Source organism: Anopheles funestus, chromosome 3RL, assembly GCF_943734845.2.
Source record: "Anopheles funestus chromosome 3RL, idAnoFuneDA-416_04, whole genome shotgun sequence".
NCBI classification, from domain to species: Eukaryota; Metazoa; Arthropoda; class Insecta; order Diptera; family Culicidae; genus Anopheles; species Anopheles funestus.
In genome coordinates, this window is record NC_064599.1 from 53,357,705 (window position 1) to 53,384,702 (window position 26,998).

The 26,998-nt window shown below is 37.4% G+C and overlaps 1 protein-coding gene across 7 annotated transcripts; it reads right to left on the reverse strand.

The window, feature by feature from the left end:
• Positions 1-7,954: 7,954 nt before the first annotated feature.
• On the reverse strand, positions 7,955-24,440 carry LOC125772083 (fibulin-1). 7 transcript variants are annotated; one of them, XM_049443435.1, is made up of 16 exons: positions 24,328-24,440; positions 22,973-23,209; positions 14,157-14,413; positions 13,880-14,027; positions 13,554-13,716; positions 12,792-12,988; positions 11,605-11,707; positions 11,409-11,473; positions 11,013-11,141; positions 10,457-10,597; positions 10,112-10,381; positions 9,713-9,850; positions 9,129-9,638; positions 8,705-8,834; positions 8,405-8,641; positions 7,955-8,313 (listed from the first exon to the last, which is right to left on the reverse strand). In XM_049443435.1, the coding sequence occupies exons 2-16, from the start codon at positions 23,058-23,060 to the stop codon at positions 8,151-8,153; spliced, it is 2,739 nt and encodes a 912-aa protein (XP_049299392.1). In that variant the 5' UTR covers positions 23,061-23,209; positions 24,328-24,440; the 3' UTR covers positions 7,955-8,150. The 7 variants fall into 7 exon arrangements, with proteins under 7 accessions (XP_049299392.1, XP_049299396.1, XP_049299393.1 ...); XM_049443439.1 differs by having other exon boundaries at positions 24,377-24,428; XM_049443436.1 differs by lacking the exon at positions 24,328-24,440 and adding an exon at positions 24,194-24,299.
• Between the last annotated feature and the right edge of the window lie 2,558 nt (positions 24,441-26,998).

The following is a 26,998-nucleotide window of genomic DNA, read 5'->3' on the forward strand; positions in this document are numbered from 1 at the left end:
ACGAGATGACTAATTTAGTTTATTGTTGTAAGTATTTTTTATTGCCATACACATTACTTTCACGAAGGCTGAACGGGTACGCAAAACACAAAAGGTAAGGATAATCCGATAAGTATCAATCAAACATCGATCATGCGCTGGTGTAATGACCGAATGATTATGAAGGTATTAACCTTCAACAAGCACATCAACCAATAATTCCAACAAACAGCAACGGAACGTGGAACAAAAGGGCTATACAATGGGAGCATTTATCCTTTTGATCCTGTAAACCATCGTATTATGGTTGTGCACCGTGTGCGAATAATGGTTTGTGTGTAAAGGCTCAAAAGCGTTGTATTGTGTTGCTTGCACTGCACTGCTATCGAGTGAAGATTTGCCTTTTGTATTGTCTTTTGTGCCATGTCTAAAAACAAACTGCACGGGAAAAATCCTGTACATTAAAAGATGTTAACGCATCATTTACTGAAGCAAAATTCCGAAAAATTATTTCACATTTTAAATATCTTTCTGTGGTCGGTTATCTGCAGTTTGAATTACACGTAATTCAATTAAATTTAAAGTATATCACATTAAAGCGTAATTTAAAGATATCACATGCCAAGAACGAATGTGTGCAGCTTGAACGATTAAAATATTTTACTTCTTTTTTTTACTTAACGATCTCTAACGTCAAGCCGACCATTTCTGGCGTAAAAGACCATGTGTAGATCAACAAAATATATAAAACGATTTACCTGTGCTAATCTGGGTACTGGCCAATATCGAATAGTCTTGATATACATTTATGTATTTTTTTCTAAATTTGGAATTAAAATTTCTAAAAATTTAAAGTTTATTAAACCCCTAAATGCCGAATTTTTTGCCAACATCATAATTCCAAATTTATTGATAAAATTTATAATTAATTTCAAACCATTATTTTCCAATGTTTTTATCAATATCTTATTCCTTTTTTTGCATCCTTAGTTTACAATACAACAATAAAACTAAATAATAAAAAAATAACGGAATTAATAAATAGGTAGTTAATGTGAAAACTAAATTTAAAAAAACGAAGCAAAAGTAAAAAATAGCTAAACAAATGTTTTCCCAAAGGCCGCATCAAGACTTATTTTACATTATTCTTTTATTTTTAATTTTTATTTTTTTTTTAATGAAATTTTTTAAGCTCAAAAATTTATGATAAGAGCTCAAAACAAAGAGTAGGAGCAAAAAACTATTCAAAATACTTTATTTCGCATGCATTTTTAACTCGTATTATCTATTCTAATTATTGTATCGGTTCATACCTATTAATTGTTCAACTCAAAATGTGTTTACTGACCAATTTAGTGTAACCATTTTGGTACATAATTATTTTTTAATAGGACGCTTACTATTACGACACAACTCACTCGATTGTAAATAGTTCGTAAATAGAAAGAACCATTCACATACAACGTTTTAAATGCTTTTAATAGAAATCTCTTAATAAAATTACCATACCCAAGAACATCAAAGAAATCCTCTCCACAGCCAAAAATGGCATTATGAACTAACACTTTGCCCGAATGCCGTAATAAAGACATTCCCTTTGTTCCGGGTTGATATTTAACCAAAATCGTTTCCCAACCAGGACGTGTGGTTATCGTGCACAATGAATTCATTTGCAATTCATTTCCGAAGGCTTTACCTTCCTAACGACCCGTCCCGTGTTTGTCAGGTATGTGAAATGCTTGTCACCCCTTTCGGCACGCACGTACAAGTCACGGGTATGATGGCATCAACGGAAACGATGGCTCGAATAGATTATCGAACGGAGGACATTTTCTCTGCATCATCATGAGATAAGAATAAGACAAACCCCGACACGGTACGAAGGGGGGGGGGGGGGGCTGAAAAATGTACATCGACATTCTACTCGAGAAAGGGTAGCTCCCTACGAACCCAAAACGAAACCGGGCGGACGAAATGGCATTGCCCCCGAAACCGCAACTGGGCTAACGATTGGGAAAGGAATTTGAAGCTAATTTCAATCACAATGCCAATGGAAGCACTGAATGTTACTAAAAGGCACAAACGCAAATAAAACCTTTTTCGCACGCGCCGTAGTACGCCGCTTTGGATGCCGGTTGTTGTGGCGATAAAAGGATATCGAATCTAAATTTAAATTTATTCATTGAAGAAAACCACGCAAATCGAACGAGCCTTATCGGGGAAAGAAAGGGTTAACGTAGTAGGGTGCGGACCGTGATTTCTGGTGCTGGAAAATTCAACTATTCGAAGATATGGCGAAAAAGGATTGAATTGTCGTTGGTGCTACTTGAGAATAGGATCTTTTAGTGGATGTTTTATTTTATTTTATTTTATTTTTACATTCTAGTCAAAAGAATAAAGTGTAAATGTGTTTGATGATTTCTTTAAAAATCTCAAAAAAGAGATAAAAAAAAGGTTGAGGACTAATATTTGTAAAACACTTTTTTTCATTTGTTATGTTTTCAAAACAACACATATAAAAACATGCAAAAAATGGTCATTGTTAACGTTCTTCGTCATCAAAAAATATCGCGGCCCTTGTGCTGGTAACTTATCAACTCATATCCGCAGAACAAAAAAGAACAAACCTCACTGTCATCTGTTTTCGTTAAACTTACGACATCCTTCCCCCCGGTACGCCTTACAAAAGAGCAATCCAAAGGGTCATTGCCGTTTGATTCTTATTTTAAAACATTTTTTCCCCCACTGTGCGCCACCGCACTACGCAGCGTACGCCACAACCTGCCGAAAGTTGATGACGAGTCAAAAGTCACCAATTTCAGCACTTTTATCAATCCGATTACGGCTTTCTTTTCCCTGACTATCTACCACGGAAAACCAAACCGCACTCAGCTGTACCATGTGTTGACTCTTTTGATAAAGCATGGTCGAAGTCCCGGTGAAAAACTTTTACTCCTTTGGCTATGATTCATCACACCCAAAAAAAAAGCCTTAGAATGGAATGGAAAGTTGATGTTGAAACAGATGTTTTCTGTAACTTGATGCAAACGTAGGTTCGATGGCTTTCGGTTGCTTTATAGGCCTACCATTAGTCAAATGGAAAAAAAAGACACGACATTGTTGTTTTCCTGTTCAAATTCAACTCTTTTCGTCATCCATCTCTTACCTTAGCTTGTGGTTAAAAGGAACTGTACCCAAAAATGTAAGGAAAACAATGACGATTGCAACTTCGCACAATTGAACGGGCGAACGGGGTTCGTACGGGTGGATAATTGTTTTATGTTTTTTTTTTTGCTGTTATGTTTTGGGCCATCAGTACACAACACGAAAATTTAATTTCCGGCATCACCGCACACAATCAGAAGTAATCAGTTTTGCTTCGATCGCTCCACATTGCGCTGTGGCGCACAGATCGCGCTATTTATCCGTGGCGAACGAAAGGCCGGAACCGTTGCTAATTGAATGATTTATTTCTAAGCACTGCCTGTGGCCACAATTTTCGCCTATCCAGGGCAATTAGGGCTCATTAATCTTAGTTTTTGGCGTTTCGGTACAAAATGGTTCGGGGCTGAATGTAGTTTTCCGTTGCCGGTTAGGCTATGTAAAACATCCAAAATATGGTAAGACTCTACTGTTTTTGTTACCGCACAGGTAGAATATAATTATTTTTTTCTGATAACAATTAAATTTTGTTTCAATTATTCTATATACTAAAAAAAAACTAGTAGACTAAAAACTTTTAAATGGTAAACTTAACTTTAATACATAATAAATGAACACAATTACGCTAACAACGTGTTATGCTTTTATTTAGTGGCTTTTATTGGACTTTGGTTTCAAATAATATTGCTTTCAGGGACTACAGGCAGCACCCACAATACAATACACTAAAGTGTATTGAAATAGGAGGATTTTTTATTTCTTTTCCACTCTTTATGAATTTGAGCGCTCCTACAGCTCATCCACTGTCAACTTAAACTTAATTAAACCGATCGTGCGACGGTGAGTCGCGTATGTCGAATCCTGTTGCAATTTCGTTTATACTTAAAAGTTATCCCTCAATTTTAATTCGCTTCTTTGCTCGTAATGTGTTAAGCATTTGAGAAGACTTTTTCAAAGTACAAATTTTTTTTCGCAATGTGGTCATTATTATTTTTTTTTCATTTGCTTTAATTTTGTGCAATATATTCGCTGAGATGGCTAATTTTAAAATGCGCGTATGCATATTCTACTTCGCTACGTTTAGCAATAGGCAAAAGATTTTAATACATTTTTTTGGATATCAAACCTCAATCTTAAAATAATAAATGCATTACCATTTGCAAGATGTTTGGTAGTAAGTTGGTTGAATGCATTGCATTTCATACAAAGTACGCTGAAAGATTCCATCCTCAAACGATACACTTTCCAGCACAAGAACGAGCAAAGCAATTTAGCGAAAGAAAATGATGATTACGACGAACTTTTTCCATCCGAAAACCAGTCATCTACGTCTGCCTTCGTTTCAGTTTCAAATTCTGAAAAGACAACACTCAACCGGCACACCGAATACCTTGTTCTTATGTTTATCTTTGTGCTGCAGCTACACTGCGGAACAGGAAGCGCACGCTTTGAAAGAAATCAGTAATTTAAGTTGCAATTCGCATCAAGTGCTTCGAGATTTGCTTGAAAACTGACCATGAGCTCGCATTACCTCTTCAGGTTGGTAATGAGTCAATTAGGTTGCCATTGCTGCAATTCATTAATTCAAACAGTATTATATCCTATAGATAGAACGGTTCAAGCGAACGTCTTGCTTGCTTAACTATTATTAGATAACTCATCAAAATCACGGCGTGTGTGTGTCTTTGTGTCCGTTTGTGTGTGGTAGCAATTCCCACTGTCGGCCATGCCTTAGGATTGCAATTATTATTGAAAAATTAATTTCCCCCATCAACACCCGGCACGGGGCGAACCGGTTTGCGCAAAGTGATAGGAAATTAACTGTAGCAAAAGGATGCATAAAATCATTATTGCTTGGTGCAAACCGGGCAAACGTTCCATACCTTCCGGCATAAAAGCATTTCTGTTTGCTGGTATAAATGCGTTGACTTGCAGATGAAAAAAAAGTCTAATAAGATGGCTAACGCCAGGACCGATCCTGAGAAGGCAGAAAAAAACCATCATCTCCGCTCATCGAACGAAGGATGTGAAACGGTTCCTGTACCGGGTTGCATTTACCAGGGTGTTGGTCCGCTTGTGGACGGTGATGTTAAGGATAAACTAATTACATCCTGCAGGCGGTCGAAATGTAAGATGACGATGTTGGCATAGTTGCTAATGGTGATGATGGAAATGCAGTTTTTATCGTGAATCGTTATAGTTGTGAGATTTTTCCGGTTGCGGTTGTTATATGTATCTTGCCAATTTTGTGTTTTTTTTTACAAATCACATTTAATATTCCTTCATCATCATATATATTTGAATACTTGTAATATTCTATACATTCTTCTTGTTTTTTATGATTTGTTTTTTTTTTGCTTTTGGGAAGGCTAGGAAAGGATGGTCAGCCGTTCCTACTCAGTCCCGTCGTGTGGAAACGGCGCCATTATCATATTTACCACCCGTTCCCAATGATTTATGATGATTTTTTGTTGTTCAAAATGATTGGATGTTTATGATTTAAATACATACATTTTGTTACAGCATGAGTAAAACAATTTACTTCATTTTAATATTCCTGTTTTCTAAAGAGCTGCAACACACTGCAAAACTGGCTTACAAAACAGAAATATTCATTTTTTGAATTGTGATTGCATACATTTAGGCGTATCAAAATAAATTCCATTGGAATTACAAATTAATAAACGTTTTGTGAAGCTAATCGAAATTTATCAAATTTATCTAAATGATACTAAACAGGTAAAAAAATTTACAAAAAATAATTAAAGTGCACTATACTTATAAAATAGATTTTTATAAAAAAATTAAAAATAGGTAATTATTTGTATTTCATTATTTGTAATCTTTTAAAACGTTAAAGATAATATGAAAAAAAAACTAGAAATAATCTAACAAACGTAACGTCATTTTCGCAAAAAGGACTAGAACCAGAAGGACACACACGCCATGCGGTTTCACCTGCAACAAAGAATGCGACCAAACATCAACTCCATCATCAACGGTATGCTAAATGACCATCATCCGGAATGCATTCTGCGACGGATTGCACGAGCCGGGATTCTTCGGTGGACATCAACCGACCGCAACCATACACCAACAAGGCGGTGAGATGGAAATGATGTTGCTGTTGCTGGAGGTTTCGGTGCCAGCTCGGGCTGGCATCTGCTCATCTGCCGCACGAACGGCCAAAGCATGGCACGATAACGCAAAACCCATCCACGGCAGAAGATGTGTCAAGTGAGGCCGACGATCGACGACGAACCGCACCCGACAGCAGCGCAGTATTTCCATCCGCCGGGCGGACGGAAACAATTTAGGAAATGAAAGAGGAGATTATTTTATCTTCGTAAGTTTATCAAATCAAATATAAATTTTCCGAATGTCACATTTTGCCCATCCGTCGACGCGCCGGATTTTGCACGCAAGAAACTGGGAACGCGCTGGCATGGAGAAACGAAAGGAAAGCGATGAAAAAGTGTCCATCGGGAAAAGCGGTTCCGGGTGTACCTATGGTTTGTGGAAGACACCTCGAATCAGGAGGATCCAGTGCCAACGAAACACGTTGCGGTTGTGTAAGGATTGGATGAATGCTTTATGCTGCCACACTAACAGAAAGCTTATTTATGATTTTCTTCCCTTTTCTGTTAAATTTAATTACGTTTCACCGTGGCGTTTACTCCCTCCTGGGAGACCGTTCGTTACGCTTGGGAGTGGCTTCCTGTCACAAGACACAAGTTTGTACCGTGAAGGACGCAACATACACACATCCGCACAAGAGTGTACGATGGAAACATTTTTTTGTTGCTTCAGAAATACCGACGAAACCAACCGCGACGAAGGTTTCAAAAAGGGCTCTAAAGACTTGAAGATGTCATTATTCGCGCCTCGAATAATGAAGCATAAGAGTGTTTTGCGTCCGTAGCTTCAACCCTTCACACGACCCGAACACGGGTTTTTATGTAGCAACATACGTACAGATAGTGCACACGCTACACGAAGGTTCCCAGGTTGGAATTAGTAACCTAAGTGGCAGCTATCTCACACTTTTTGCCTATCTCAAATGGTAGAGTTGTGGTCATAGCAAAGCTCCTACTCAAAAGCTTTAATCCGTCCGCCATCCGGTGAAACTGTCACCGTTTTTTTTTTGCCTCATTTTAATGGTCTGTCAAATCTGTTATTTGAACCGGCCCTTTTGCGTAAATCCATGTTCAACTTTTTAATAAAAATAAATGACAAATGCTTAGCAGTCATGATGGTATCTAATGACGCGTACACATTATAAATGGGATTTGGGAATGGGAGAAAAAAAGGTTGAACTAGCTGAAAAAAATATGTATATGTTCGCTGTGGGTTGGGTTTATCTCAACTGTCATACGATTCAAAGCGCATTAATTATAGTGGGTTTGAATATGGCTTAGTACATCTATCTCAATTGTCAAATGGTGAAGAACTTTAAGTATTTGTAATGCTTACTGAGAGGTTTTGGGGGAATATTTTACTTTTAGATTTTTTGTTTTTTTTCTATTTTATTTTAATTGTTCCTCATTTAGTCAATTGACGATGATAAATGTAAAATATAGTAATGTATTTTTGTTTACTAAACAGATACTATTCACTGTTATTGCTATTTTACTAGAAATGTGTTCGTTTGTCATCTAGATAGATCAATCCTATCCAAGCCCAAGGAAGTAAAGCTAAAACACGTCTTTTTTATTTAAAAATCACTTCAAAATAATGCGGAATATATTGTAGCATTTAATGACATTAATAAACTTCATGAACAAAGATTACTTTTTTGAGTTCAAAATTCATAAAAATTTAAGAACATTCTTTATTTATTTTATCATCATACTCCTGTTCTACGTAATCCTTAGAGGCTACCGAATGGCTTTGCGTATGAACCCCTAAGCGAGAAACACTAATAGCAGATTGTTAAAGTAAAAATGTAAGAATAAACCGCTGCCGGGTTTAGTGGTTCGCCTGTGCAAACTGTAACGCTTACCACGAATTTAATATTCATAAGCCGATATCATCAGGAACAGCTTGGCCACATTAGTACCGTACAGTTCACCATTCTGGAACACGCTCATGCTCAACTCCAGCTCAATGTCTTGCGGTCCTTCGATGCTCTTTCGTAAATTGAGTTGTGCTTCGTTTGTTCTTTTCTCGAGTCTGCAAAGATAGAAACATTTCCGGTAAGAGAATAAAACGCACCAGTTAAGTGTCACCGTTTAAACGCTTTAAATTCCCAATCAAAACTTACCCAAAATAGTGAATATCTACTGGCTTTACGTGTGGGGCCGCATCGACCGTAACAAGCTTCAGATCAAAATCGATCATTTGGAAGTGTGACGGACCGGCTAGTGTAAACAATCCACGGCCCTCCGGTGGTAGCAAAATATTGGACACGATCGTAAGGAAATTGTACGAGTACGAGTGAGGTGTTCGTATGCATTCTAAATCATCAGTATTGCAGTACCGATTATTTCGTTGGCAACGGCTGAAAATTAAGCAAATAGTTAATAACACTTAAACCTTGTTTAAGAGCAAAAGATCGGCTTACTTTCTACGATCCGTATCGTGTCTAAATCCGTAGGGACATTCAATGGTCGTACAGCGGTAGCTTCCACCAATGTTCGTACAAATATCGTGACGTCCTTTGCATACATCTCCGGTTTGGCATTCGTCAATATCTGGTAATAGATAAAAAAAATGTCGATAATTTTACTCTTAACGGTAAGAAAAGCAAAGGTTAAAAGACAGCTTTTATTGTGTTAAAAATCTCTTTTACTTCGTTATATACTTCAGTTTTTGGTTTGTATCTATTAAAAGAGAGTACTGGCTTCTCGTGTTTCATCCTTTTTTGTTTCTCTGAATCTCTCAATCGTGTGCGAATAATAACTAACGTGAAAACTCTTGTCACTTAACCCGTTTAACTTAACCTTACACTAAAAATGTGATTCCCCAAACATTCAAAATGTACGCACCTATACAGCTTCGTCCATCAGCTCCCAGTTTGTAACCGTGCGGACAGCGGCAAGCGTACGATCCAGGTGTATTCTCGCAAATACCCACACACAGATTAGCCGACTTATACTCCTCGCACTCATCCACATCATCGCATGTCCGATTGTTGAAGCTTAGCCTATAGCCCGGATGGCAGCCACACCGATACGAACCCCAATAGTTTAGGCATCTCTGATGACACAGTCCAGGAATTTCCTTACACTCGTCTACATCCGTGCAAATCATCTCATTTGGTCCATTTTTAAACCCTTCCTTACAATCACACCGATACGATCCGATCGTGTTAATGCATTGTGAATTTTGCTGACAAACCTTCGAACCATGCATAGCACATTCGTCAATATCCTCGCAGCGTTTGTTCCGACCGATCATATGACCAGGCGGACAAACACACACGTAACCTCCCTTCTTGTTCTTGCACGTCTGATCCGGGCCACAGATTGCCTCACCGGTAGCACATTCATCGATATCTGGAAGTAAGATAATGTTATTGTTCAACCGTTGATTGCTTAAAACAACATTCCCGGTCGTTTTTATAATTCACCCAAACATTCCGTAATGTCTTCATTAACACGATATCCGACGGGACAGGTCAGCAGGTCGCGGCAACGATAGGATCCATTCGTATTAATGCACTGCTGATGTCGATGACAGCTAGCTCCCCGTGCACACTCATCAATATCTATATACAGTGCCAAAGTATCGCAATTATTAGGAAAAGGCAATGCTGAATTAATCGCTAAAACTACAAACTTTAAGTTACTATAACTGTTGATCTACAGTACAAGCCTAAAATGGAGCAAGTTAGGGATTTATTACTGTTGCATATTCACCACCAAGATTATCCGCAGCATGCGAACAAGAATAGCTTTTTTTTAATATTTTAAATATTAATTAATATGTAAAAGATTGTAAATTTTCGTTCCAACTCTTTAACACTTACCAACACAAGCTCCCATACTGTTGCGCTCGAACCCAATTCCACACGCTGGAAGCTGTGGTTGGTAGGACGAGTAACGTGAGGCTGGATAGTGACCGTAACCACCTTGATAAGATGGCCGCTCGGTGGTACTCGTAGTAGTGCTGGTCGATGTGGACGTACTGGTCAGTGTGTGATATCTGGACAGCTGACGACACCGGAACGAACCCTTGGTGTTGAAGCATTCGAACGGCGGACGACAGTTGTGACGCCCGAGAGCACACTCGTCATCATCTAGCGCAAGGGTAATGGTGTGAAGTTAGTGTACGGTCATTGCGAAAGATTCTCGTGCTACACTTGCTAGCTCACCATCACAGTTGCCCGTTTCGGCGTTAAGCGTATAACCAGTGCCACAGCTTTGCAGTCGTATGCACGTGTAGGAACCGATCGTATTGTCACAGCGCTGCGTCTCCAGACACTCGTGGGCGTTCACCTGACATTCGTTGATGTCTGTGTGATAAATGACGTTAATTAGGTCAATTGCAATTTGAGATTGAACGATTCGATTGCATAATTAAGGTTTCTAACAGTTACTACTAAATACCCCCCCTGATTTTTGCTGGAGAAACTAGTTTAATATAGCATGACGTTTAAAGTACTTTAAGTACTTACAAATATCACGCATACGATAAGAAATTCTTCCTTCAGTTTTAAATCATTTACACTCATAACGATTACAAATGGCTAAAGAAATATGCAAATAATGCATGCACGAAATGTCCACTTTAAACATTCGTGTTCTACAGTTCTCTTACATCTTTACGGAAATTAAAGCCAGACATCGATAATCGTATCGTACTTTCGCACAGGCAGAAGACCTGAAGAAAGCACGATGAAAGCAAACACGGAATGTGGCATGTCTTACCAACGCAGGCGTTTGTAACGCTATCCAGATTGAATCCAATTTTACAATCACACCTGAATCCTCCGATTTCGTTCGTGCACACCTGATTACTGTCGCAGGCATTCTTATCGGCAGCACACTCATCAATATCTGCAAAAAAGAAGTGGAAATGGAAGAAAACGAACAAGAATTCCTGATGAAAACTCAACCTAACAAGATGATGATAAGAACATTTGTACGAACGACCGAGGGGGTAGGACCAGCAAGGTAATGGTTCAGTTTTCATGAACATGAAAGGATAGACCGAATTACACAAGGAACTCATCTGTCAGAATGATTTCGAAACGCTCCAATCCGCGTGTGATCCGGTTAGGGACATCGATATACCTAGGTGGAAGTTCATATCCAAAGACTTACCCACGCATTGATCATTATGTCTCCGGAAACCAGGCGTACATGTTTCCACCTTCTTCCTCGGTGGGCTGTAACCGAAGGTAAATGGTAGAGTAAGAAAGAAAGAAAAAAAACACAAAACGTTACTTCACTAAACCACCAGTACCGATAACAGCGCAAGTTTCTCAAACTTCTGCTCGGTTAAGTAAATGGCACGTACGTTGGATAATTCTTCACCACGGCAATACACTCGTACGAACCATCGATGTTGACGCAATGGTATCCTTCATCACAGGCACCGTCCTCATCGCACTCGTTGATGTCTGACGTTGAGGGACAGGAGTTGATGAGAGTTGTTGAAACATGTTGCATTAGGATGGCAGCAAAACCACAAGTAAAAAGTTAATTGAATGTATCTCTGTTTTGTTTCTCATTTTCATTTACATTTTTTCGTTCATAAACATATCTTATATCTCGTCCATTATTAGGTTAGTAAACGATGAGTATGTGGCGCATACAGTGATGGGCAGATTATACTTATTACTTCAATTTCCCATTGTCTGTTTTATAAGAATTTTTGTACAATATGTCAATATTATTTTATTTTTGTATAATATTTAATTCTAAATTGCATTTCTTGAAAGGTGAAACGTCTTTTATTCATTTTTCGTTTTTCTTCAATTTTTCTAAACATTAAATAACATTTCATTAAAAACATACTCTTTTGAAATTATGAGATTAAAACAAAATACAAATCTGTACACGAGCAAAATATGTTTTATCAAAAGGGAACGATACTAAGCTACTATTTGTCACCCACCACTGTAAAGCGATACTGTCACTAAGGCGGATATGATTAAGTAGAAATGAACAAGCCAACCAGTGACGGTGAATGGATCACCGCTGCATGAAGAACAGTGTATAATGAATGAATGAAGAAAGCAGGCAAACCTTCGCACACGCCCAAGCTCACGTTGTAAGCAAAGCCCGGTTGACACATGGTGACGGCCTTCGGCAGACAGGAGTAGTTACCACGTCCGTTGAGACAGTGTTCCTTTTCCCGGTCGCAAGCATCAAGCAGCTCTAAGCATTCGTTTACATCTAGCGAAATGAGAGAGTAAGCACCAAGGCGAGAACAGCAAACAAACGTAACAATGTGGCGGAAGCGTTACGAGCTACATACTTAGCGGGACCATGTCCCCAAGGGAAACGCACCCTTGTGTCACTTTATCACCAGAAACTAATTCAGACATTGGATAAGCTTACACACACACAAGGAAAGGTATGGGGTTGTGTGTTTTCTGTGAGTAGTTTTACTTTCTATATCCTTCTTTTTTTTTGCTCAGTTAGCAAGTGATAAGCGACTCATACCAGTTCCTGGTTGGATGCCGGAAGTGCAAAACTTACCTTCACATTTGCCATTCTTCGGTTCGTACCCCGCATCACACTCAATGTCCGGAAGGACGATATCAACGCATATGAAACTTCCGCGCGTATTACGACAAACTTGGTTCACCGAGTTACACGTGGCTTCGCCCGTCTCACACTCGTTGACGTCTTCACATTCGTCAGTGTGCTTGCTGTACCTGTATCCGTTGGCACAGCTGAAATGCCAGTGCAATGCCATTGTTTGGTGTATGAAAAGGATGAATTGAATAGTGAATTTATCACAAAAACGAATAACATTAAGGCTACTGAAATTAATGTTAATTGATAAATTTCTATGAAATTGATGCGAGTTTTCCATTATCATATCAAGAAAGTGATTTTGTGTTCGTGCTGTGCTAGGTCAGGTTCTGTGCTCTACAGTGAACGGTCGTGTAAATGTTTTTGTTTATTTTGCTACTTATTAAGTAGTTAAGTAAGTGAATTAGTTGTACACTAGATCGTTGAAATTTGTATTTAGCGTCTTCTGGGACAGTATTTTAAAAGTCACATTTGCATACTTGCAGGCGTTGCAATGTGGAATATTGGAAAAGTATAACAGAGTGCTAGTCACTAATATGTATAACACACTAGTCACAATCTTTTTTAAACGGTCAACTCTTTTCTTCCTATTATAATTTAATAAAACCAAGACAGTTTAGCCGTATCAAGTTACATGACACCTTGTTGTCAAAATTCCACTGTGATCATCTTAATTAGCCAGATAAACTAAACCACACTTACCCTTTCCGCTCGAGTGTTTCATTATCCTCATCCGAAACAGGAGCACAGGTTTTGTTGTCATCCATCAGCTCGAATCCTGGATGGCATTTGCACACATACGAACCTTTCTCGACGTTTTCGCACACCTGCGAGCAGATTGCTGGGAACTGCTCACACAAACCCGCTACAGTACAAAAGCAAACCAAAACGAAAGCCCAAAACATCGTGCACTAATGTATTCCTCATTCAAATGTGCTGAACAAATTTAACAACAACAACAAAAAAGGCTTCCACAACACATATCCAGACAAAATGTGGAGAAGCAGGTGCTAAAGGAAACAACTTACGCTCATCTTGTCCAACTTTTCGCTTGATTTCGTTGCAGCAATCGTCATAGATTTCGTCCCAGGGACTGCCGAAGGCGAACGGTTCCACCGAGCACTTGTTGGCACTCGACCCAACCACCAACCCTATTTTGCACGCTTCGCAGCAATCCTGTCGGAGACAAAAGATGTGTGTTGTTTTGATATAAGAATTGGAGTGTGGAATTGGATTACGGTGTGCTTATCTTCGCACGGAGGCTGAACATTTTTTGCTACGTTACATGCCGATGCCGATGCTTACCGTGTAAAATTCCGACCCCGACTGGTCACCTTTCGGGGAACAGCTGCGGCCCTGCCGGGCAGCTATGTGACCGGCCGTACATTGGTAAATTTTGTGCTGCTTCGAGCAGCATATTTCGATGGTCGAAAGGCACAATCCATGCAGCCCAGCTGGGACCAGCTCGAGGGATTCATTGTAGCTAGAGCATGTCCGGCTCTGCAAACCCCATTCCTCACCTTGCTGGCAGCACAGCGAAAGAATCTGCTCGATCGCAATGGCTGCAAATGAAATTAGTTGCACAAAGTTATTAAATTAGCAAAAGACAATGTAAGGGACATGATATTTAGAACTTTTTTTGTCAAATACATAACAATTTAATGAAATAGCTTTAATTGCAATTAACATATTTATATTACAATTTGTATGAAAACAGATAACTTCGGTATTCGTTTTCATTTAAGTCTAGCACTTCAGTAGCAATAGAAGAATTGCTCCCTTAACGTGTACATTAATATTTTAATCATTAATTCTTTTTTCAGATGGGTTTAAACGGTGTAGCCTGTTAAAAAATGGCGTATATTCGATTTTACTTCCCTTCTCGCTCCCTTCGTCCCAGTGATCCGTGAGCTGTTGAAGTACGTAATACTTTATACACTCACGATGATCCTGTACAATCCTGATTCAGGTTATTAAACCACTCTTACCATATCTTTGACCTAAATTATTCGCTAAATTCTTGTGGATCCCATATTTTATCTTTCTTTCCTCTTAATTCTTTATTCTTTCTTAATTCCTGAATTAAGTTTACGAACTTTTTTTTTTCTTCTTGTAATATGTAGTTGGTAGAATTATTTGTTTTTGTAACTAGTTTTAAGGTATCATTGTCCTTAAAGGCAGATTAATGTTATAATTAGTCAAAAAGTCTACTAAATTAAAATTAAAAAATAATAAAATATTAATTAATGTCATTGTATCAGTTTCAGTCGTGAAAGTGACTTTGGACTTTCACGACTTTGGAGTCGTCGCAAAGTATAATGGCCCATGCGTGAAATGACACTTGTACAAGATATTTAACGCAACAGTGATATCATTCTTTTATGAGTGATTCAAACGTCTCCGCAAAGAATCATAACTCTTTCAAGAGCGAAATGATTCTTTCAAGAGTGAAATCACTCTTTCAAGGGTGAAATGACGCTTTCAAGAATTAAATTACTCTTTAACGAGTTTTTTTTTTTAATCTTTGAATGAGTTACATTTGAATGGAGTTATAACCATTATTTGTAGGGATTTTAAGTACCTCACATACAAGATTTAATTCTCTCGATCATTCTCACTCAGTTGGCACATCGCTAGCCCAGATAACGCGATTTATACTCACTCTCAGCATAAATTAATAAATAATAATTATATTAATAACAATAAAGTAAAGTAAATTAAAAACATATGGAAAGATAGACTATTACAGTCAATTATTTACTAAAAATCTTTAATTGCTTAATCAACTCATTTACACAAATACATATTCCACAAGTTTTGTGACACATCATTATTCGTCTTCATGCTAGAAAATGTTTTACACAGATATAAAATTATAATTAAACTATCAAGAATTTGAAGTCGCAAATAAAATAAAACCATTTAGTACACCTTCTACACGACCAGACCCAGTAGAATAGCGTTAATACTTCGTTCGAGAATCGTTGATAGTAACCATAGAACTTCTATCAGCGTAAAAACCAGCTCTCATTCCAGTCGCCAGTTAAAGGACCATTCTTACGACTTTTGTGCTTCAATATCTTGTATCAACTACACCTATTTTGGCAACACGAACGAGCGGGCACGAGTGACGTGAGAACAATCATTTCACATGCTGCTGGAATAGTGCTTCGGAAAAAGGTAATAAAATGTTCGAATCCAATTACCGCAAAGTTCTTCGTTAGTTTTGCTCCGACCGAATTGTGACGAAGACCGAATGTGTCGCCTTTCCGTGCCGTAATGGTGAGTCGTGAATCAATTTTCTCACCTTACCCTGTGAACCATTTATGTGGCTTTTCACAATGCTTGGCAGTGGCATTCGTAGATTGCATTTCAGTCGCTGCATCCGTTACGAGAACCAGTACGACCGGGCTTCTAGTTTCGGTCGTAAATAGTGCAACCGAAGCCTGAAAAGCTGCATCAATAGGTGGCAGAGTTTTATGTATCTATTACAAAAATGAGTTTCCCGGTAACAGAAATTACATTTTTGTTTTCCCTAGCAGCGATCTGGCGAGCATTCCTGGTATATACGATACGGTACCGGTGAAGGCCATTCTTGACTTGCAGCCTTACAGTCCTAAGGTTCTCTATTCGGAAGAAACACGCAGTACGGAATGAAGAAGGTGAAATGGTTTCCGTTTTCGGTATTTTCACACATCGTATCGGATCGATAGTAATTATAATGGAAATGGCTTCGATCTTCCGAATTCTCCCTTTCTTCATTCCGTGCCTGCTAGCCTGTTGATAATGAAATCGAAGGTAAATAATAGATACCCAATGCTGCTGTGGGAGTGGTGGTATGAGATTATGCAATCGATGCACGTATGCCAACCGATTTCCATTCCATTCAGCACAGGTGGAAAGATGATATTAAACGAACAAAGTATCAACAGGGAAGTGGCCATGTGTGGCGATGGGTGAAACGGTATGGATGATCTTTATTCATGTTACAGGAGTAATCGTTACTACTATTTACTTTTTAACGATATATGCTGTTATGATGATTTGAGTTTGAGATAAAGCTTCATTAACTTCTTTATTTATTTAGCAACGATTATATCGATTTCAAAATAAACAATTCAAATGCAGAAATGGCGAATTTAAACATCTTTTCATTGCGAATAATCACAATACATAGTTATGTTTGATTGTAATTAACATTAATTTACAATTTTAAAATTATATTAACAAAAGAAATTTCAAATCTTGTTTGAAAGCTAGCTTATGATAATATGAAAAAAACATTTTCTTTCTTAAAGCTGAATATCATTCCTTAAATTCTTAAATATATTTATTCCTAATACAAGCTTCTTCCTACAGACTACAGATTTTTTAAGAGAAATCTTTTTATGGGATTTTTGCATAATCCCATAATAATGCACAAAAATAATGATATTACTTAAGAGCTTCACTGTAAGTTAATTTTTCATTATCATACAACAAGAACCCGCTCGAAATAAGATTATAAATAATATATGACAATCTACGACACATCACAAAGTGCCGCAATCATCCAAAACAACGAAAAAGGTAGCGATAAATTTCAGATTAAAAGGTTCCATTATCGCACATCGCAATCCTTTCTCCAGCGCGCAACACTCGGCGGTGAAAGATATTAACGAATTGAATTAAAAAATCAATCGTTGCCACATCAGCGACGAACAAAACAACAGCAAAACAACGGACAGAAAACAGTGCCATGCAACATCCCGGCCGCATCCAACATTCGCGAGCGTAAAACAGATTTAATCTCAACCCAAATTAGTAAGGAGACAACAACGAAAAAAGAACACATCCACCCCGAAAACGATAAACGAAAATTGATCCAAAATTGTTTAACAGCCAGTGCACCGAGCAAGTAGTTCGTTTTGAAAATGCACTTTGTTATATGCTTGTGCTTTTTTTTCGTAGGTTCTTATGCTATCTTTGGGGAAAAATGCCCTACTGTCAAAAGAACGTTTATTAATGAATGTTGCTACAGTTGCTACAATCCGTACGAGATACGGTGGTAACAAGTGTCAAATAATGTAGTTTTGAAGAGCTTTAACAATACGGTTAAATAACTGGATTTTGTAGAAATTTCCGAATTCTTCAATAGTTACAGGATCTTAAGCTATTTTATAATCACGATTAGATCACGAAACATAAACTTTCAGAATCCGTTCAAACGCATGCTGATTGCGTTGTATTTTTTTTTTTTATAGAAACATTAAAAGCTTTACCTCTACACTTTTACAATGTGTCAATCAAGAAAGTTTAGAACTGAAAAAAAAATCCTTTTGAGGAAGATGTAGAAGTCTCAAAGGTTTCCAGATTCATCAGTGGCTTAGACATTGTCAGATAACATTAAAACCCTGTAAATTAGGAGCTTGTTATTGATTTTTTAAATTATAAAGTGGAATATGTAGAAGTAGATGTTAAACCACCTTTCTCGGTTTCCACTTAACACCCTTTCCATAAAGAACCATAATGTGGGATCCATTCTACATGTACCTTGCCATAATTTACTTCAACTTGAAATGGACTTAGAAATGGCTACAATTTTGTCATTTTACCATGAAAACCCCGCGTATATTTTATAAAATCAAGCAAGCGTTTTTAAGTTTTTGGATAACTGTAAATAAATTGAAAAATAATTTAAAATAATAAAAAAATACACAAAATATTCTTCATTTTGAAAGTTATTGAAATTCATATTGTTGCCAAAATGTAACGCTGTTGCCATAAATTTCTAAGTAAGTGTTAGTTATTATTGCAGAAAAAAATTGTAGATCTTGTTTCCCGTTTTTTTTTTATATCAGCCAAGATAGTTGCTAAGCAAATACACCAATGAGGAGGTAGTATTTATACGAATCCATTAATAACTAACGAAACAACCAGTACTGTATGAATAAATAGTAAAACTGAAAAAAAAACAGAATTAACTGACTAACTAAAACGTGTCCAGTTTTTATCCTTGTGTCGAGTATGTAATCAATATTCAGCTTTTTTTTTTAATTTGTTTTTTTTAAACTTCAAATACTTGATAGTTTAATTACCTTACACCTACTAGGGAGATATCATACTGTTCTGTTCTTTTCCTGCGTGTTACACCTTATTCCAAAACACTCATCCACTACACACGTTAATAAAGTGAATGAACATACCAAAGCATAATACATAAAGTAGCAACAGCAAAAAATAATCCACTCAACATTCATATCAAAAACAGCAATCAGTAGAAATTAATTACACCCAATGGGGTGTGTGGGAAACTTTGACGGTGTAGTATTCCGACCAGACCGGTCGACAAGGGTCGGCAATCATTAATAAAACAAAACATAAAAATCACAACACACCGGTCACACCTTGCCCCTTGTTCGTGCAATACCCAATTTGCCTGCGGTGTTGTGATAAATGTGTATTATTTTATAAATTAAATCAATTATTTATAATCCCACTCGATTTCCGGGCACGATTCCGGGCACGAATCGAGCGATCTTTACCCTTTGCCATGGCCGCGAACGGGTAAGAAGTGTTGGGACATCGGTATGCATAGGTCACCGGTAGCCTAATGCTGGAATCGGCTATCATTCGTCACTCAACCGGCACCCTGGCAACCAGTAAAAGTGCAACGGATGTTGAGTATTGGTACTGTCGGAAAATTGTCGCAGTTTTCACGCAGTGTGGCAACGACAATCAAAGTTATGCGAATGCGATAGCACGCGAAAGAACAGTGTGTTGCCGCTGGCATACCGATCCTTATGCTTTACATCGAAAACATGCCACATACATCCGTACCAAAAATTAAATTAAACCAGCTGCTGTGAAGGAAAATTGCACCTTTCCCCCAAACACGCGCACGTTATGGTAATGGTTGGCTTTTGCAACCTTGGCGAGAGAGAGAGAGAGAGAGAGATAGAAGCGCTCCCATACAGTCAGGAACGTTATGTTTTATAGTTAATAAAATTTAACCTTTTAAGCTGGGCCCTTTCGCACCGGTTAGGTTGAGCTGAGAAGCAGCCGTCCTGGGTGTGAGTGTGTGGTTTTATGTGTGTGGTGTACGTAACGGAACCGAAGGAAGTGTTTCTGAACTTCCTGCTTTCCATGCCTTTTGTCAGGCACTGCAAGAACTTCCATCACCACCATACCCAAAAACCGGAAAGTACAAGAACCGATGCCGGTGGTGATGCTGCAATGAATAATTAAATCCTGCTCATAAATAATTTGCTGCTGCTGCTGCTGTGTTTTTCAATTACCGATTTCTAAGTCAATAAATGTAACGATATGAAACGATTTCAATTTGTCCACCCCTCGTTACCCGGGGGGACCGTTGTCCCTTCATTGTGGACTACTGTACCGATTCGGCAGCGTTTTGTCAAAGCGTGCGACAGCCACGGTACACCTGGTGCACATGTACATATGTACATTAATCACGTACGCGAATAGCCAGCAGCTAGTTTGCGGTTGAATGTTACACAATTGGAAAAGGCACCTTGAATACGCAAGCTATTTTGGCATCCAATAATGCTTAGCTTATAAATAATTATACTTTGTACTATATCAAACAAAATCTAATTAATTTGTTGTACGATGTATTTTCTGTAGCTTAAAAAACTACAGCAGGAATGCAAAAGCTCGCCTTTTTTTCTTTTACCTCATTATAGAACGCTCAGGTGCCACAGTGTTTGCACCGGCTGAACCGGCTGTTGTTCTTCTGCGGCTTCTATTTATTGCTACCAAACAAACACGCGTACGATAAGTTACAGATCGTGGCAACAGTGAAAGATAGTACAAGCTAAGCAAAACTAGTGGCGTGCATTCGTACACACCAAGTGCAGCACTGTTTGAGGAAGCTGGCGATAACGAAACTAATGCGCACAGTCTGTGGTGTTGCAGTTAATGCACGTCGCTGGTGCAGTGATTATACCGGGGAGAAAGGTAAATAATTTACACCGCACATTAACCTCCGTGTTGATGCTTAGGAAATAGTACGGAATGCATTCTTGTGTGCCTTTTTTTGTTTCTTACTCTGGTTTTGATTATGTAATTAACATTTCATAATAAATTTAATTTATTATTTTTAATAAGTTCTGTAAAAGGGAAGATATACATTCTGAAAGTCGAAAAAAAATTATTATTTTTGGGTGTTGGTAATAGAAAATATTCATCATATATTGGATGTTTGGTGTATCTATTTGAAGGTACACTTATTCAAGAGAAAGTTAAAAAAAAGAAGGAAAAACCGTGTTTTTGCGTTACTCACAGGCGTTTCGTGATACATCGTCAAAAATGGAAGAATGTTTAGAACAGGTCTACGAGACAATATGGGTACCGTTTTGCAAAACGTGGTTTTTAGTAAAATGCGGTTCAAGTAATAATTTCATTATAAATTCATTATTTTTCGGTATTGATCTGAAATTTTCAACTGATGTTCTTAAAACCATGAACATCAAGAAAAAATGTGTGCTTGACACATGCCGTATATCTCTCCTTTAAATAAAATTTGAAACGTTCAGCACCTCCCTGTTGAACAATCAGTAAAAAAGCAGCATATTTTGAGTGTTTGTGTTGCCGGTAAATTGTATAAGTTTCCAATGAACAAGCCACTAGTATTTGGCGATCAAAATGAGACGCACGTACATCATTTAAGGCATTTAGATAATGCATTATATTTTGAGTAGCTGCTCCAGCAAAATATTTTTCTGATCATATTTCTCTCAAACTTTACGAAGATCACCTAACGAATTCCATTCATCATTCATCTCTATGTTAGCAACAGAACTTCTTATTGCTATATTACGCGTTATCGATTGTACAATTTGACTCACAGAAAGGCAATAGAGCTAAAATACTTCTTTATCGTCTACGCATCGGTTATTTAACCGGTGAGCAACCTGTACCTAAGCGTATAAATTATTGATGTGAATTAGAAGGTGAATCAGATGACCTGATCTGCTAAAAGAGCTAAAAGATCTTTTGTACGGTGATGTAATCCGTTATGATCTGGGATCACCTTAGTATGGCGATGTGATCCGTAAACCCTAACCATCACCACCCGAAAATTTGGTCCGGATCAAATGATCCGATCTGATCTGGGTCTGCAATAAATTGCAATGATTCTATCCCAGCATTCGGGACCATTTCCCATCACTAGCATAAATCAGTTCAGGTAGTTGTTCCATTTAGAGTAACAATCCACCCGGTCTTGTATTAAACCAAAAATAAAGGTCTATTTAAGGTCCTCTATTATGTAACTGTTTGATCTCTATTAATAAACTTTATAGCTAAAAATACATGTATTATATCATCTACAACCGAATATGCCGGGGATTAAGCAAAGTACAAGGAAGAAATGCCTAGTAAAAATTATACAACCTTCAACCGAACAATAAATATTATTCAAATGTATAAAAAATGCTCAATGCTAATGCCGTCTCATAGGCACCAACGACATGATCGTAATTATAAATTGTCTTCAATTTGGTATCGATTTGTTTGTCGATTTAATTTAAATTTAAATAAAAAAAAATCTTATCTTTCTCCAATATGTACCAAAGTATGTACTCCATCTGATGGATAAACTATGTTATGTTTGGATAAATCAAGCCTCAGACATCGAGCAATACGGCCAGGTCATTCTTCATAAATAAAGAAAAAGTCTCAGACATCCAGACATCAGACAAAGCCATCAAAACCTGACGGCAGTTTCAGATCATGTTTTTAACATACAAATCAAATTTTTTTTTTTTCATCTTCAGCATTATTCTTCACACTTTAATTTTCCTCAACTATCTTCAAAATCGATAAACGTATATTTTGAATTAATTTTAGGCCGTAAAAAGTTCATAAATTTTTTTTTTTTTTGCTCGGTTAGAACGGCCTGGCCGTATCAAGACTTATTTTACCACGTAGCAGGATAATCAGTCCATGCTACGGGGAGACGGTCCGGATGGGATTTGAACCCGGTCCCTGCCGTGTGGACGGGCGCCGTTTTTCACATGCACCACCGGGTCGCCCCAAAAAGTTCATAAATATTTACTTTAAAAATTTATAATATAAATTTAAACCAAAAGTACGTTATATCACTTTTTGCTACTTACTTTCTCCATTTACAGATTGCAAAAGTGCTATCGTTCCCAAAATCAGCAACAACGTTTGTTGCATTTTTTCTAATCTTTTCAAAATCATATCGTGTTTTATCACATACGCACACACACAAACACACTAACACGCTGTTAACTATGATTCAACTGTATTCTCTCACTGACACGCTTTAAAACACCATCAACCATCAACAGAGTGACTTTCTGACCTCGACAATTGTATCAAAATCAGATCTAAAAAAAAAGGAATCACCAAACAACATGTTAAAACACTATTGATATATAAAAATAAAATAGAGCAACGATTTCACATGTCGCAAACTGTCACAACGGGTCGTGTTCAGACTTCGTTAACACAAAAGGATCATTTTTTCGAATTAGATCTTTCGCAGAGCAGCCACTTTACACTTGGGACGCAGAGGCACAACGCAGTGTTCAAACACTTTGCACTATTTGGCAGAGCTTTCGCCCTTTTTTTAGCTTTTGTTCTAATCAATTTGCTACATCACAATCCACATCACCATCAGCACGATGAGCGCGAGATAAGCTGAGCGCAAGGTATATAGAAAGGCACACGAGCGAATTTGTTCGTGGCAAATCGGTGAAATTCGATTTGGATAAATTTTGCTGGAAACATCCAAACTGTTTCTGATGTTTCCCGTCAACCGTACTGACAACTTTGAACCGAGCCCTAGCACAACCAATCACTGCTCTGGCACGGATTCAGCGTCGAACCATGCTACTAACCCACACAACGCGTTGTATCGTGTGGATTAGTCCACAGCTAACCAGTCACTTTCCAATAGTCCTTAATACCGTCCTTAAAGTGCTAGCCCACTAAAAGACTCCTATTAGTGTTTCATTTTGCATTTTTCCGGTCAAGGTTGGTAGTTCCCATGCAAGCGCCACACACGTCACTTCCTGCTGAAAGTGATTCTTGAATTCCTTTTTTGTTGTAACAATTTTTCTGCACCTTGGCCTCATATATATGGTGTGTTGCGTGTCGTACAATACGGTGCACAGGTAAACCTTTGCTTCCGTGCACTGCTGCACTGTTACGGAAAGTAATAGATTTATCGCACTTCTGAAAGCTTCCCCGGTCACTTTAAGTGGTTTCTGAAGCACTCAAAAACACTCTGCAGCTCAACAGGGAAGAAGCTTGATTGTTACAAGCTTCCAGCTATCGATCTTTTTTCGAGGTTACATCAAAGTCCGCACCCGACGGTAGACGATTCCTTGCCGTCTAGATTGCCGTGCACCAGCTTAAGACGGGTAATTGATTTATGAAGTTCACATGCAGCAGAAGCAGCAACAGTAGCAGAGTTTTAGCTTAAGCACAATACTCGACCAACCTGGTTGAGCTCTTAATTTGTAGCGTGCTTGAGAAGAAACCGTACGCACGGCTCAAACCACACGACTGCTGTGCATCAGTGTCCGAAGGAAACTGCAGCCTGGGTCTCGCGGCAGGCCAGGTTTGCTCAATATATAGAAGTGATGTTTGCATTATGATAATGATACAGTCTGCAGCGGTCACGCTTCCCGAGCTTCTCGTTCTCAAAGCTTCCCGACGACAGGCATGGCGTTGTGTTTGAGAAGCTAAACAAACTGTAAAGGTCAAAGCAGACAGAACAGAACACTGCACGGAATGAAGGGGACGGTTGGCTACGAGCAGAACGCTATGAATATGCCACAAATTTCGATGCTGTGCGTTATGTTGAACAATTCATTGAAACAGCGAACAGAGAATAGCAACCGGTACGATCTAATACTTCAATGCTTAATGATCCCGTCACCGACTTATCTTAACCATCGCCAGCGTGAAGTAAAACTCTGTCTGGACTTAAACAATTCAATAAGAAAACGAACTGCGCAAGCGACAATCGGAAATGGCGCTTAGATTAACTAAATCAGATGCTTACAGGATGGATCTGGACCTTGGTTGTTGATTTGTGTCTGGTATGTAAAACCAGTGCTTGACGATAAGGCCTGAATGTAAATTACAATATTTATCAGCTTGGTAGAGATTTGTCGAGGTTAATGTTACCACTTCAAGTTTTTGTGTCATGTTTGTAATTTAAACTTAACAAAAAACCCTCAATCTAACATCTTGAATCTAGTCAATCATTTGCGAGAAAATTGTACAAGAAATTCTATTTTCTATTTTTTTATGATTTTTCTCATGAGCACTGAGTTGCGACTCTTTTATTCCTTACTCCACTCAATCCGTACATACATGGTGACTCCACTTGCGGCTTGTCTAGAACGGCCAGGCCGTATTAAGATAAATGTTTAGTGCTACAATAATAAAAACAAACTTTGTTATCTACTACTTATATGCAATATACATATTATTACAACTTAGAAATTGTATACAGATATGACTTTAAATTAAAAAATACCTTTGTCTTGCTTCGTGCAAAATCGTCAATTATTTTGAAATTGGTAACTAAATCTAAGATATCATTTTAAATGGATAATAAGAATGAAATATAAAAAAAACAATTTCACTAATTTAATTTTTCAAATACATTTGAACTCGTTTTAAAACTGAAAAATATCAAAATTAACAGAAGCGTTCAAAATAGGTAACGGCAGTAACATGTTCAATCTAATTTCGTTACTTGTGAAGGTGGATAACAATTCTTTTGCTGTTTGATATAATTCCATTATCTGTAAATTATCCTTCTTCTTTAAAAAGATTCGAAAAAAAAAATTATTTAATTCACCATTAAAAACACACAAATCGACAACATTTGAATTTGTTTTGTTAATGCATGTTAATGCAATTGTGTTATTTGAATTGGTCATTTTTTTTTAAATATATGCATAGGCTCTAGTATCTGCAAGGTGGAACATGATATCTTCACATATAACGTAAAATGAGCTATCTTTGAAACTTTCTCTCACACTGAAACCAGCCCGATTGTCCAGAAAACTTTGCTCAAACTCGGTTCTGTAGATATTTTTTTTTATTTATAAGGGACAGTCGGTAGATATTTATAAAATGTTTTAAAATTGTTACCAGTATCGACCGGTCGATTTGATTAGTTTGTTGAATTTATTCGTTGAAGTTTTATTTTGCATATTACTGTCAGGAGGGCAGTATTATTGGATAATTTCTTGAATTATTAAATGCAATGCTTAACTCGTGTAACATTTGTTTTATATTGATATACACAATATTAGGAGATAAAACAGTTCTAAGAACGATTCATTAATCATTGTTAAAGATTGATTCAAATTGTTCATTTTCAAAATATTCGTTAAAACATTCAGACGATCGTTAGTTGTCAAAAATAAATATAGCAAATATAGAAAAATAGTTGCTTCGAAAAACATAAATTTTTGAATAGCAGCAGTGCAAGTATACAACTAACTTTTTAAAATAAATTACACAAGATATGAACACTGCATTCAATCTGTTCTCTGAAATGCCCTGGGACCCTGAATTATATGTTGAACTTGTGAATATTAAATCATTTTGTATTGCCTCATTCCTCATTTATATTATTGGCTTAAAGTCACGAGGTAAACTAAATTATCTAATTATAAATAAATTAACGACCAGATCATCTGTATAGTTAGCGTACCTCCTAACCCGCCCCTAACTTCACTTAATAGTTATCTATTAGTTGCAGAAACATTTATGTAAATATTAAATTTCATAAAACGGAATTCCACATATTCGAATAGCCTATGAAGTTCATCAATAGAATGTGTGTAAAAACGCTTAAGTTGAGAAACTTTTGATTAAAAGAAGAGACAAAAATAATGTTTGTATATTTTGTATCAAATAAAATTCTACGTCTGCATTTTATTATAATATATTTTTGGAAATTTTGTAAAAGTTCAGTTAACTGTATTTGAAGGTTTAATAAAATTTGTATAAACATTCATCACATTTTGATTTTTTATATTTTTCTTTAAATGTATAAAAATTATCGATGATGTTTGTTATGGTTCTTATAAAAATTCCAATCAAAATATGTGTATATTTAATCACTAAACCTCTTAAAAGGATAT

What these genes read in the sequence shown, in the direction of transcription:
- LOC125772083 (XM_049443435.1), bottom strand. Translation starts at nt 23,060, where the DNA reads ATGATTTTGAAAAGATTAGAAAAAATGCAACAAACGTTGTTGCTGATT. An exon ending in ACATAATGATCAATGCGTGG is followed by an intron (nt 11,142 to 11,408) that starts GTAAGTCTTTGG and finishes TCTTTTTTGCAG; the next exon opens with ATATTGATGAGTGTGCTGCC. An exon ending in TGATGGACGAAGCTGTATAG is followed by an intron (nt 8,835 to 9,128) that starts GTGCGTACATTT and finishes ATCTATTACCAG; the next exon opens with ATATTGACGAATGCCAAACC.